The sequence below is a fragment of the Macrotis lagotis genome, chromosome 8 (assembly GCF_037893015.1).
Source record: "Macrotis lagotis isolate mMagLag1 chromosome 8, bilby.v1.9.chrom.fasta, whole genome shotgun sequence".
Lineage (NCBI taxonomy): Eukaryota > Metazoa > Chordata > Mammalia > Peramelemorphia > Peramelidae > Macrotis > Macrotis lagotis.
Genome location: NC_133665.1, coordinates 40,063,983 through 40,075,446, shown reverse-complemented (window position 1 = coordinate 40,075,446; position 11,464 = coordinate 40,063,983). Strand labels below are relative to the sequence as shown.

Genomic DNA, 11,464 nt, shown 5'->3' with positions numbered 1-11,464 from the left:
TCTGCAGGCAGAGGTGAGGAAGGGAGGGAAATCCAGATTTAAGATATGGTAAGAACAAAGTCATAAACATGGAAGAATGCTGAATACATAAAAGATATGGTCTGATTGTTTTGTGTAGAGAGTGGGAAAGATAGGGAGTTTCAGTTTGTGTAAGTCCATGTTAAAGAAATTGGGTAATTGGATAATTATTGGATAATCAATAGGAAGCCACTAAAGGGGTTTGGGCAGAGATAGAATCTATTGAGATCCTTTTTTACATCAAGACTTCTATGGAAGCATATTCTTTCCAAAGGTGTTGATCATGAAGAATTTATGCCTATTAAATTTGTACCATTTTTGCCCATTTCCCCATAAATCCTTCATAGATTTGACTATTTCACTAAAGATCTTACTCTAGATCTTTTATCTTTTAACTGTAGCAAATTTACCAGAGAGAAGGATAGTATGGAATAGTGGCCATTAAATTCAAAGATGGAGTTTAAAATGTTTTGGGTTTGAATATTTGATTAATTCACAAAAGGACCAGAAGTATTTAGAGGAAAAAAAGGTTTATTTAAGCATTATGATGGTTAGTAGAAGTTAAAGGACAGAGGGAATAAAGGGAGTGGGATGATGCCCTGGGGGGATGAGCAAAAGGACTTTTCTCAGGAGCAGCTAAGTAGCATAAAGATGGAGAAAGGTAAAAGGAAAAGAAATTGGGGCAGTAGCAAGCACAACTGGGCTCATTATAGCAACTTCCATTAGTGAAGGTTGGATTTATATAGGGGATCAATGCATGGCCTATGTCTTGGAAAAAGGGTTGAGGAAATTCTCACCATCTCAGCACTGCTTCCACCATGGGATTACCTTGGGGTGAATTTGAGAAAGAATTTAAAATTTTATATTGAAGGTGACATTTTAGTTCAGTAGGGGTTGAGGTGCTAGATAATATTGGGTTGCAAATCAGCATATTTCTCTTAATAATTTCTCTTCAGGTAGAGCAGGGAATAGAGAACCTTCAACCTTTGTATTAGTGTGGCATTCCCAAGACAACTACAGGTGGGACTGGAAACTCAATAAATCTAAAAGATTTTTAGGGGTTAATTAATTAAATATTTGACCAAAAATAGCCCTTGAATGATGTTATAAATATCCAAATGGCCTTTGGGAGAAAAAAGGTTCCCCACTCCTGAGGTAGAGTATTGACTATGGAGTCAGGAATTAATTCATCAAGCAAGCATTTTTAGCACTTATTTTGTGCCAATATATGTATAAACATATAAAACATAAATATGAAATGAAAATACATAAATATATATAAAGTGGTGAGGTACAAAGAAGTTTGAAAGGGAAGACTTCTGGCAAATGGGGGGATCAGAAAAGGCTTCTTGCAGAAGATTTGTGCTAGAGCTTTTTAAAAAAAGAGAAGGATTCTAGGAGGGAATGAGGAGGGAGTGCATTCGTGAAATGTGGGCTGCTCATTGCAAAGACTTAGCAATGAGAGCTGGAGTACCTTGTTTAAGGAACAAAGAAAAAGTCAGTGTGACTGGTCTGCATAGTGCAGGAGTGGGAATCATATCTTTACATGTGGGTGCTCTGTCTAAAGGAATATAAATTCTGATTACCTAAATCTCACAAAATATCTTGGGGTTTGGGGGTGTCTGTCTGATACTCTTTAATTCTGTATTTCTAATTAAAAATTGTTCTATCAGCCTTTACTTGAGATTTTTCAAGTCTGAATGTTACCCTCTGCCCTTCACAAGATCTGTGTCTCTCTCCAGTTATAAATCTAAAGATAGACTCTGTATGAAACAGCCTAGTTCCCTTCTAATTACATCTAAAAGTTTGGGCTTTCCCAGATGTGTAAACAATCAGAGTAAAAAACCATCCTGAGAAGGCAGGAAAACAGGTTTGGTTATCTCTCTGAGACTGAATAAATTTTTATACTTATGACATTTTGGAAAGGGAGAAATCCAAAAGTTTTAGATATCTATATTACATCTGTTACTGACAAAAAATCTCAAGTCAGAAAAGACAGTAATCCTGTTGCTAATTGGATCTTTGTCAGTTCTGACATAGAACAGATCTTATGAATGGATTAGAGAATAATAAAGAAATGAATGATAGGGGCAGCTAGGTGGCACAGTGGATGAAGCACCAGCCCTGGAGTCAGGAGTACCTGGGTTCAAATTCTGTCTCAGACACTTAATAATTACCTAGCTGTGAGGCCTTGGGCAAGCCACTTAACCCCATTTGCCTTGCAAAAAAAAATAAAATAAAAAAAATGAATGATAACTTTATATGCTAATGTGTAACCTTCTTGGTTGGCTGCCAAAATTTTACGATCCTTTGTAAGATCTCTATGAATATTGCTTCCTCATTAAGCTCTTGGCTGGTATTTTTAATGATACCATCCATTCATGGGTTCAGTAGGATCCCAGAGAATAAAACTTCGTGGATAAAACTAACTTGTTATTTCATTTTTAGCCTAAGAAAATTATGCTTAACAATAATTGTGCTGTGACTGGGATGTACCAGAATTTTGAGGAAGGGCAGGCCTCTATTTGGACTCAAATGTGCTTCTTGGAAGGAAAGAGTTCTGTAACTTTTTAAAGCCCAGCTCTATTCTGAACCAGTGTTTTTAAGAAAATTATGATTAACAGGGTCTAGATTTTTTTTCTTCCTTATTTATTCCCCCCATCCTCCCCCCAAAACTGGGATAATTAACTCTGTTGTCTCATGCAGTTTCATTTAGAATTTCTCGAAATTGAACTCTGGAAAACCAGACTTTGCTAAAGCCTGTTGATATTCAAAGTCAATCTGACCTTCTCAGATTGGCTAATAATAGGTCCCAGCCCAAGCCTCACTTGCTTATAGTTTGAGTTTTGATGGCTCAAAGTGAATATAAATAGCAATTATTTCTGTTCTGGCCAGAAGCCCTGAGGGTTTCCCCTCCCAGACCATTTCTTTTAAGTAGACATCTTTTGCCTCAATTCTTATCTAGTCTTAAATCACTGAATGGGTGTTGTCTCAGACTAACTGACCCCTGGGAAAGATAACTTAAAAAGTCAAGGTCTTTCATGGCATCTGGGACCATCTCCAATTGTCCTGAACTAAGTCTTGCCACTGGACTCAGAGGACTGGACTATTGACTTTGCACAGCCCAGCCTCCCTTAATTCACTTGTGAGTCAAGACATCACCCTCCTGATGTCATTGGTCCTCTTCCAGAAAGAAGAATGAACAACAATCTCTCTTTTAGAATCTCTATGCAGATTGCCTCACAACCAGGGCCATCTCCAGTTGTCCTGATTCATATCTGATCACTAGACCCAGATGGTTCTAGAGGAGAAAGTGAGACTGGTGGCTTAGCACAGCACCCTCACTCAAATCCAATTCATGTGTTTGTCTTAATATCATCTCTTTGATGTCTTGGTCCTCTTTGAGAACTCATAGATCTATAGGAAGTTCTAATTTCTTTCTCATGCTTCAGTCTTGCATCATCAATTGCCTTTTGGACACTTCAGACTGAATGTCGTGTGTGTGTGTGTGTGTGTGTGTGTGTGTGTGTGTGTGTGTGTGAGAGAGAGAGAGAGAGAGAGAATTTTTCAATAAGCCCAAAATGAGTTTATCATCTTTATTTCCAAATATTCCGTTTCCAAATTTTCCTATTTCAGTGTAAGGCACAATGACTCTTTCACCCCACAGCTTCACATCCTAGACTCTATATTCTCATCCCACATTTCCAATTGATAAAGAGGAAATATTAAGGGAAATATTATTTGTGCTTGCCTGGAACTACTGATTTCTTTTTCATTGTTATCTAGCACCTCAATTCCTTCTGATAGGGGGTTGACAATAGAGACTATCTTAACTCCTCCCTCCAACTCCTCTTTTATCATTCTCTAAGAACATGCCCTTTTACTGTTCTCTTTGTGCAACTTATTATAGTTGATGCTGCAGCTGCTGCTGCTGCTGCTGCTGCCCTTAGGAGCCCAGCTACAAGTGGCCTTGCACTGTCTTCCCCCCTCTTTTTTTAATTTGTTTTTTTTTGCAAGGCAATGGGGTTAAGTGACTTGCCCAAGGTCATACAGCTAGGTTATTATTAAGTGTTTGAGGTCAAATTTGAACTCAGGTCCTCTTCACTCCAGGGCTGGTGCTCTATCCACTGTGCCACCTAGCTGCCCCCTTCCCCTCTTTTTTAAACTTCACTAGACCTCACTGCTTTATTAAGGAACTCTCTGAATTTCTATGGGAAATCTAGTTCATTTTGTTATTCAAATCTCTCTCCTTTGATATTTATTACTTTAAACATTTACAATAATTGTGAAATAAAATTTTTGCCCTTCCTTATACCTCTGGATAAAAAATCCATGTGAATTCTTTATGAATTGACAAATCCACAGTCTTTCACAAACCGCCGGAGTCAATCTTTCAGCCAGCTTCACAATCAATTGCCAAATGTTACCATTCCTATATCTACAGAAACTCCCACATTTGAGTCCTTTCTTTCTACTCACACATCTACCACCTTAGTTCAAACCCTCATCACCTCTTGCCTAGATTATGGCAAAAAGCTTTCTAATTGGTCTGCTAGACTTATCTCTCACTATCCTAGCCTATCCTATAGATTGTTTCCAAAATAATTTTCTGATTCCTCTACTCAATCAACGTGATTTACTTCTTACTGCCTTCAAGATAGAATATATACTCCACTATTTAGTTTTTTAAATCCTTTTATAGTCTGTTCTGAACAATCCTGCCTCATTGATCATACTCTGCCTCCTAAACTCAGTTATGTAGCTAAACTGATCTTCTTTCAAACTGTTCCTTTTAGGTAACACTCCATTTCTCATCTCTTTGCCTCTTTGCCACAAGCCTAGAATGTGCTTCCTTCTTTTTTTCACCTCACAGTATTATATTCTTTTAAGAAGCAGTTTAAATACCCTCTTCTAAATGAAGGCTTTCCTGATTCCAATTGTTAATGTCTCTTTGCCCAAACTATCACATATTTTGTCACTTTGCAAAAATTCATGTTTATTCACTTCATATGTATGCTATGCCATAATGTGTATATTTGTGTACACATTTATATAAACATAGAGTTATATACTTTTAATCTCTATTAGAATGTAAGCTTGTAGGGATTTTTTTTTACACTTTGAATTTGTATCTCAAACATTTAATTCATTGTCTGGTTCTTAATATATACTTAATAAATGCTGATTATTGATTAAGTTTTTCTTATAATTAGCAAATTGTTAGTTTTTATTTATATATCCATTTTGTAATTTTCTTCCATTATATTGAGTGATTTAATCCATTCACATTTTAGGTCAAAATTGTTATGTCCCTAACAGCAATATGGGAGTGATGATCAACCTCATTGGACTTGCTCATACCAACAGGGCAACAATCAAGCACAATTTTGGGATATCTGTGATGGAGAATGCCATCTGTATCCTGAGAAAGAATTGTGAAGTTTGAACAAAGACCAAAGACTATTACCTTTATTTAAAAAAATGTTATCTTAAGTAATTCTGCTATATCTCATATTTTATGTTTCTTCATTAAGGATATGATTTCTCTGTCATCACATTCAACTTAGATCAGTGCATATCATGGAAACAATGTAAAGACTAACAAACTTCCTTCTGTAAGAGGTGGGGGGAGGGAATCAAGATGGGGGGAAATTATAAAATTCAAAATAAATAAAATCTTTCAAAAATAAAAAAAATTGTTATATGTCTTCTTTTGAATGAAAATTTTGCTTCTAAAAATCTCTATTTTATATTAATGAGCATACTGTAACGATTCATGGAGTGTCAGAGTAATAGATGCTGGTTCTCTTTAGGAAAATTGTGCTCACAGGTTAGCCTCTTATTCTATAAAATCCCTTGCTTTTGCATCAAAAAATAATCGTAAAAAATTAGCTGAACAGCCACAGGGAGTGAGGCAATTCAGGGTGGAGTCACTTACTTATTCCTGGCAAGCAATACCAAACTAATACCTCCAACCTCAGCTAAAATGAGTAAGAACAAGGATAAATGCAAAATAAAATGATTCCTTAGGGATTCATTATGACCTGGAACACTTTTTTTTTCCAAGACTAGCTTCCATTGCTGCAAGTTACTTATTAGAGCAACCTGAATGGAAAGCTAGTGTCTACTCCAGAAAAGTATTTCCTCCTTTCCATCATACATAATGACCCACCTATTTTTCCTCTTCTCAGAACAGTACAATATCTCCATAGTACATGTCTGTATATTATGGAACATTAACAAAGATTTGTACATACTGAAAATGAATGGATGTGTCAAGTTTTGGCAGACCATATGGATTTAACTCAACAATAATTCAGGGAGGAGATACACACTTAATATCAAGGTACCTATTGGGAAAAGAGAACATGCCACAGCAAGGATTCACTAACCTGATTTTGCAATTCCTTAGGTGACTTAATTATTTGGGAGAAAGGACTGGAAGGGAGGTGTTAAAAAACTGATTATCTTTCAAGGATTGCCAGGTATCACTTTACCCCAGCATGTGTAAGAGAGAACATAACACTAGAGGAGGATACCAACAACTGTAGCAGCTCCTACAGGTTTGGAAATTGTTAATACAGAGTGTTGGCAACCCAGAAAAACAACAGTATTTTTAACATTATATTTGTATATAAGTTCCCTGGGGGCAAGGGATATTTATTTTTTGTCTATTTATCCTCAATCCTAGCATATTTTCTTGCTTAGTAGGTCCATAATAAATGCATGTTGAATTCAATCTAATCCTGAACCAAAGTTAATTTGGGGTAATAGGTAGGATCAAAAGTTTGAACTTGGGGCAGCTAGGTGGCATAGTGGGGGGCAGCTAGGTGGCGTAGTGGGGGGCAGCTAGGTGGCGTAGTGGATAAAGCAACAGCTCTGGAGTCAGGAGTACCTGGGTTCAAATCTGGTCTCAGACATTTATTAATTACCTAGCTGTGTGGCCTTGGGCAAGCCACTTAACCCCGTTTGCCTTGCAAAAACCAAAAAAAAAAAAAAAAGTTTGAACTAAGCAACTATTAAGGAATAAATAGAAATACCATAAACAATAGCTGTTCCTCATACAAGACATTTCATCTCCAGACTCAGCACTTTCCTGATTGTTCTCCATGTCTAGAATTGTTTTCCATCCTCAACTCCATTGTCTGACTTTCTTGGCTTTCTTCAAGTCTCAGCTAAAGACCATATTCTGCAAGAAATCTTTTTCCAGTGCCTCTCAATTCTGCTGCCTTCCTGTTGATTTCCTCCAATTTATTGTGTGTGTATATATGTTTGTGTATGTACACCTTGTTTATAATATAATTATTTGCATATTCTCTCTCCCATTAGACTGTGAATTTCTTGGGGACTGTGACTGGCACATAATAAAAGCTTGTTTCCCATAAACATTTTGCATTTAATATGCAAATTTATGAATTTGCATAAAAATCCTTATAAGGTTAAAAAGGAAATACACTGAAGGGATTGCAACTTTTATTTCAGAATTATAGAGAGGCCAAACATACAATATTATTACATATTTCTGTATTGGTTAATCTATACAATTTAGGCAGCATTGTTATACATAGATAGATAGATAGATACTTTACCAAATCAAAATCTAATAGTTTAGATATACTTTATTCTGAGCAAACTGATACATAGTAGAAAAACTCATTTGTATATAAAAGATTAATTTGTGCAATTCTAAGTGTTTCTATGTGAAATGACTACAGGAGGCATTGATATAACTGCAAACATATTATCATAGCTGAATATTTAAAATCTCTTAAAGATGAGACCTCCAAGTAGACTTTCTAATAAGCCTTAAAGTAGGTCTTATTGTCAAACCTAGTTTTAAACATCATATGGCTTCAATAGGAGCTTCAGGATTTTTTCCTCACTACCAGCTGCTGCCTTCAAACAAGATTTCTCCCTGTCTGAGTGCTTAATCCATGAAAAATTTTGCTTATTCATTTAAGGGAAGTGTTTTATGGGCAACAGCATCATGTGTAAGGTAAGAATATTGTGCCCCCCCCCCCAAATGCTTCATTCCTTTAACTACTGACTCACTGGTAAAGTGCTAGGCAGTTTCCAAAAGTCAACCAGAGAGCAAATGTGAAGGTCAGTATAAATATCTATATATTTATTATTTTCATCTCCTTGGATTCTTTTGAATTGAGAGCAGAATTAATTTAACTTTTTAGTGGAATAAAAAAGCAAAGAACTGATTATTAGAACTAGCATGCAAATGGGAGAAGTCCAAGGAAAGTCACTAACTTGTAAAGCTATCCAAGGTAGACTCAGTGAAGATAAAGCCAACGATGTGGATTATTTGGGCTATATGAAACAAAAGCAATGTCCAGTGGTGAGATTTCAGCCTTTTCTCTAATTGGAAATGCCCTCTGCCTTCTACTAATTTATATGTGCTCTCAAGTTTATCTCCCCAGAATTGTACTAGGTTTCCAGATACAATAGCTTGAGATGGTCAGTTCTCCCTAGGGCAGGAATTTTTGGAAGTGTGAGGTAGGGCTGGATATGGGATCTACAGAATCTGGAAGGAATGATTTAATCACAGGCACATTTGTCAATTAAAAGCAACCAGGAGTAATAGATGTTGGCTAAAGAATGTCAAAACACAGAAAGGTCTGGAGATGATTTGAAGGAAAAGTCTACTGATTATAGAAAAAAGAGAATTTAGGAATAAAAGTTAGAAAGAGTAGACTATTAAATTCAATTTGAAATCCAAAATTTGGACAGAACGCCATAGTGAATCTATAGGGGAACCTGGGCAAAAGTTGTCCAGTTGGGCAACCACCAAGGCACTGTGACTGGCATCAATAAAGTGAGGATTGTGCAGGTGGTTAGAGAACTTCCAAACTGATGAGATCACAGACCCATTTGAGTATTTGAGATTCCAAAGTTCTGTCACAGAAATGGTAAAGAACCATCATTCCAAGGAATCAAAATTGGAATCCTCTCTAAATCTTTGATTTTAGCAGTGCTGGGGAGGTACATCTTTATTTTCATGATTCTCTCATTCATTTTAGTCCATCAATGATCAGAAGTATTGGAAGTTAAGAACATATATCCAGGGGGGGGAAAAAGTGAGATTACCATAAAATGTTGTCCATTAAGGGCTTTTTAAGACAGCCTCTATTTTGGCTATGCAAGTAAATACTGCCAGACTAACATTTTTTGGTCAGTGGTTTGCCTTTTTTCCAAAAAGCTATACATTTTACTCCCAAATAGTATAAAAGGGGTTTTGTATAATTCATGTCACTCATGAAAACAGAAAATAAATTTAGTTATGTTTACTCATTTGTTCTATTTGGTAAATACATACTTAAATACAATTGGTCAAAACAAAAATGTGCATGATAGAGGCCCCTAAATTCAAAATGAAGTTATGATATAAGATGGAGTATATTGAAGGAATTGTGTTTTATAAATAAGAGCACATTGAAGTCTATGGTCAGAGGAGAGAATCTTATAGCAAATTTGTTTTTATGAGTGGTTGACTTATTCTGTGTTTGCTATTGTATGCTTTTAATATTTTCAGATAGGACTAACACTAAGAGTCCAGACTGAAGGACGAAAGTTAAGACAACACTCACAAAACCATGCACATGGTACATTTCAACTCCCCCAGTCTTAGGATGCCTCCTTAGTCACTGTGGAATGAACAGTTTTTTAAAATACTACATTTTAAGAAAAATAAAGTTGTCAGATAAATAGAAAATAAAATTGGTTTGGATTCAAATAAGAGTTTTTTTTTTCCTCGGGAAGTTTCATTAAGGGATGCTCATTGATTGCTGAACTAGGCAGTTCAAGGACCAATATTCCACATTCTTCTTTGTGACCTATGGACCAATTTGAATAGGGAAAGCTACATAGACAGGGTTAACAAAACAGAGGAAGACATCTAAAATGCTTTTGAATGAAAAGAAGTATCCTGTGGAATTAAAGTACCTTATCTCTTAATACTCCTCTCTGGCTTACCTAAGAGGCTGAGAGAGTGATGGAGGTTAGAGATATTAATCAGCAGTACAATTAAAAACAGAACTCTGCTTTCTTGGAAGGTTTTAACTAAAGAGCACATGAGGTACACAATGGGCAAACACAGGATAATAACTTAATTGAACACACACATACACACACACAATTTTATAAAAACTATAGTTAAATTAAAGGAAATCACCACTACTTCCTACCCCCCACCTCCATCCTAAAGTTTCCAATGGCACCAGATAGTGCAAAGTGAAAGAGTCATCAGTCACATCTTCTCTTCTAGGTAGATATGTTTTAGAAGGGCTTCAATTCAGGAATCATCTTCTTCTGCAAACCCCCACCAGTTACAGATTTTCTTTCAGCTTCAATACTTCCAAGATGGAGGAAGGAAATAAAAAGGGGGAGAAGAAAAGCATGAGGTCACTATTCAATATGATTTGTTACATTTTAAAAATTTCATTCGTTCTATAATCCCTTAAACAAATCATGCAAGACCTTAATGAGAAAGTTAGTTGGAATGAAATTGTCCTCCAGTTGCTTATATTCATTTTTTTATATTAGAACAGCTGATAAATCTTTTTTATAGTGACTCTCTCTGGAAGCATTTTAGGCCATGTTGAAGCTTAGATTTGGGGTTCATTCTTATTTGTAGTATAATATGAGTGAAATGTAAGGTATCCTTTAAAAAAATAAACTATTTCAGACAAACCAAATAAGTGGTTAGCTTGGAAGATGAAACTTCCAATAAAGTTCTACTTTATTTTCAGTTAAATACAGCAGAAATATTTTCTAGGAACCAAAAGGTTTGCCCCAAGGAGGTAGAATCATTTAAACATCAAAAATTTTGTGTATCAATATCAACTGTCATCTTCTTTTACTGTACAGAAAAGAAAGTCAGTTGATTCAAGTTCAGAATCTTGATCAAAAAAGAAATTGTTGGAGTAAGCTAGTTTTGAAGTTTTGCAATGCCATTTTTCTGTTCCCATGAGTCTGTGATCTGTGAATTATAATATCATGTTTTCATAATGGAATTTGACACTAGGCAAAGTTTTTTTAGAATCTATGTGAGCAGTGCCCTATGTATAGCACCCCATACTCTTAACATTTCACTTGGTACAGCTCCCTATGGTCAGTCTTTCTATTATGGGAACCACCTTTCTGTCTTAATTTTATTTCGTTTAATAATCAGATTCTGCAGATTATTTTTAATTTACATTTTTACAATGGTAGAATAATAAACAACTTCAAAATATTCTGAATTTCTCTGGGGTATTAAAATCTTGTAGAACTGTAAGATTTGACTTATATACAATATAAAGAGGGAATTAAAAAAATTCACTACCCCTAATGATTCCCTCAAGTTGGAATCCTTAATTTTTTTCTCCCTTTCTCAAGTCAAATTCTGAGAAAAAAGTTAGCTGAGTTCATTATCCTCCTCTTACTCAATTCTTTGTTA

General features: G+C 35.6%; 1 protein-coding gene across 6 annotated transcripts in view; it reads right to left on the bottom strand.

The window, feature by feature from the left end:
• Positions 1–7,090: 7,090 nt before the first annotated feature.
• Positions 7,091–11,464, bottom strand: part of PRUNE2 (prune homolog 2 with BCH domain) — a 320,816-nt gene continuing 316,442 nt past the window's right edge. For 5 of the 6 annotated variants that reach the window (XM_074196709.1, XM_074196711.1, XM_074196710.1 and 2 more), the window contains one exon: positions 7,091–10,378. In XM_074196709.1, coding sequence (XP_074052810.1) covers positions 10,303–10,378 — 76 coding nt within the window. In that variant the 3' untranslated portion in view covers positions 7,091–10,302. The remainder of the gene's footprint in view (positions 10,379–11,464) is intronic. The other variant, XM_074196715.1, reaches the window with a different exon arrangement.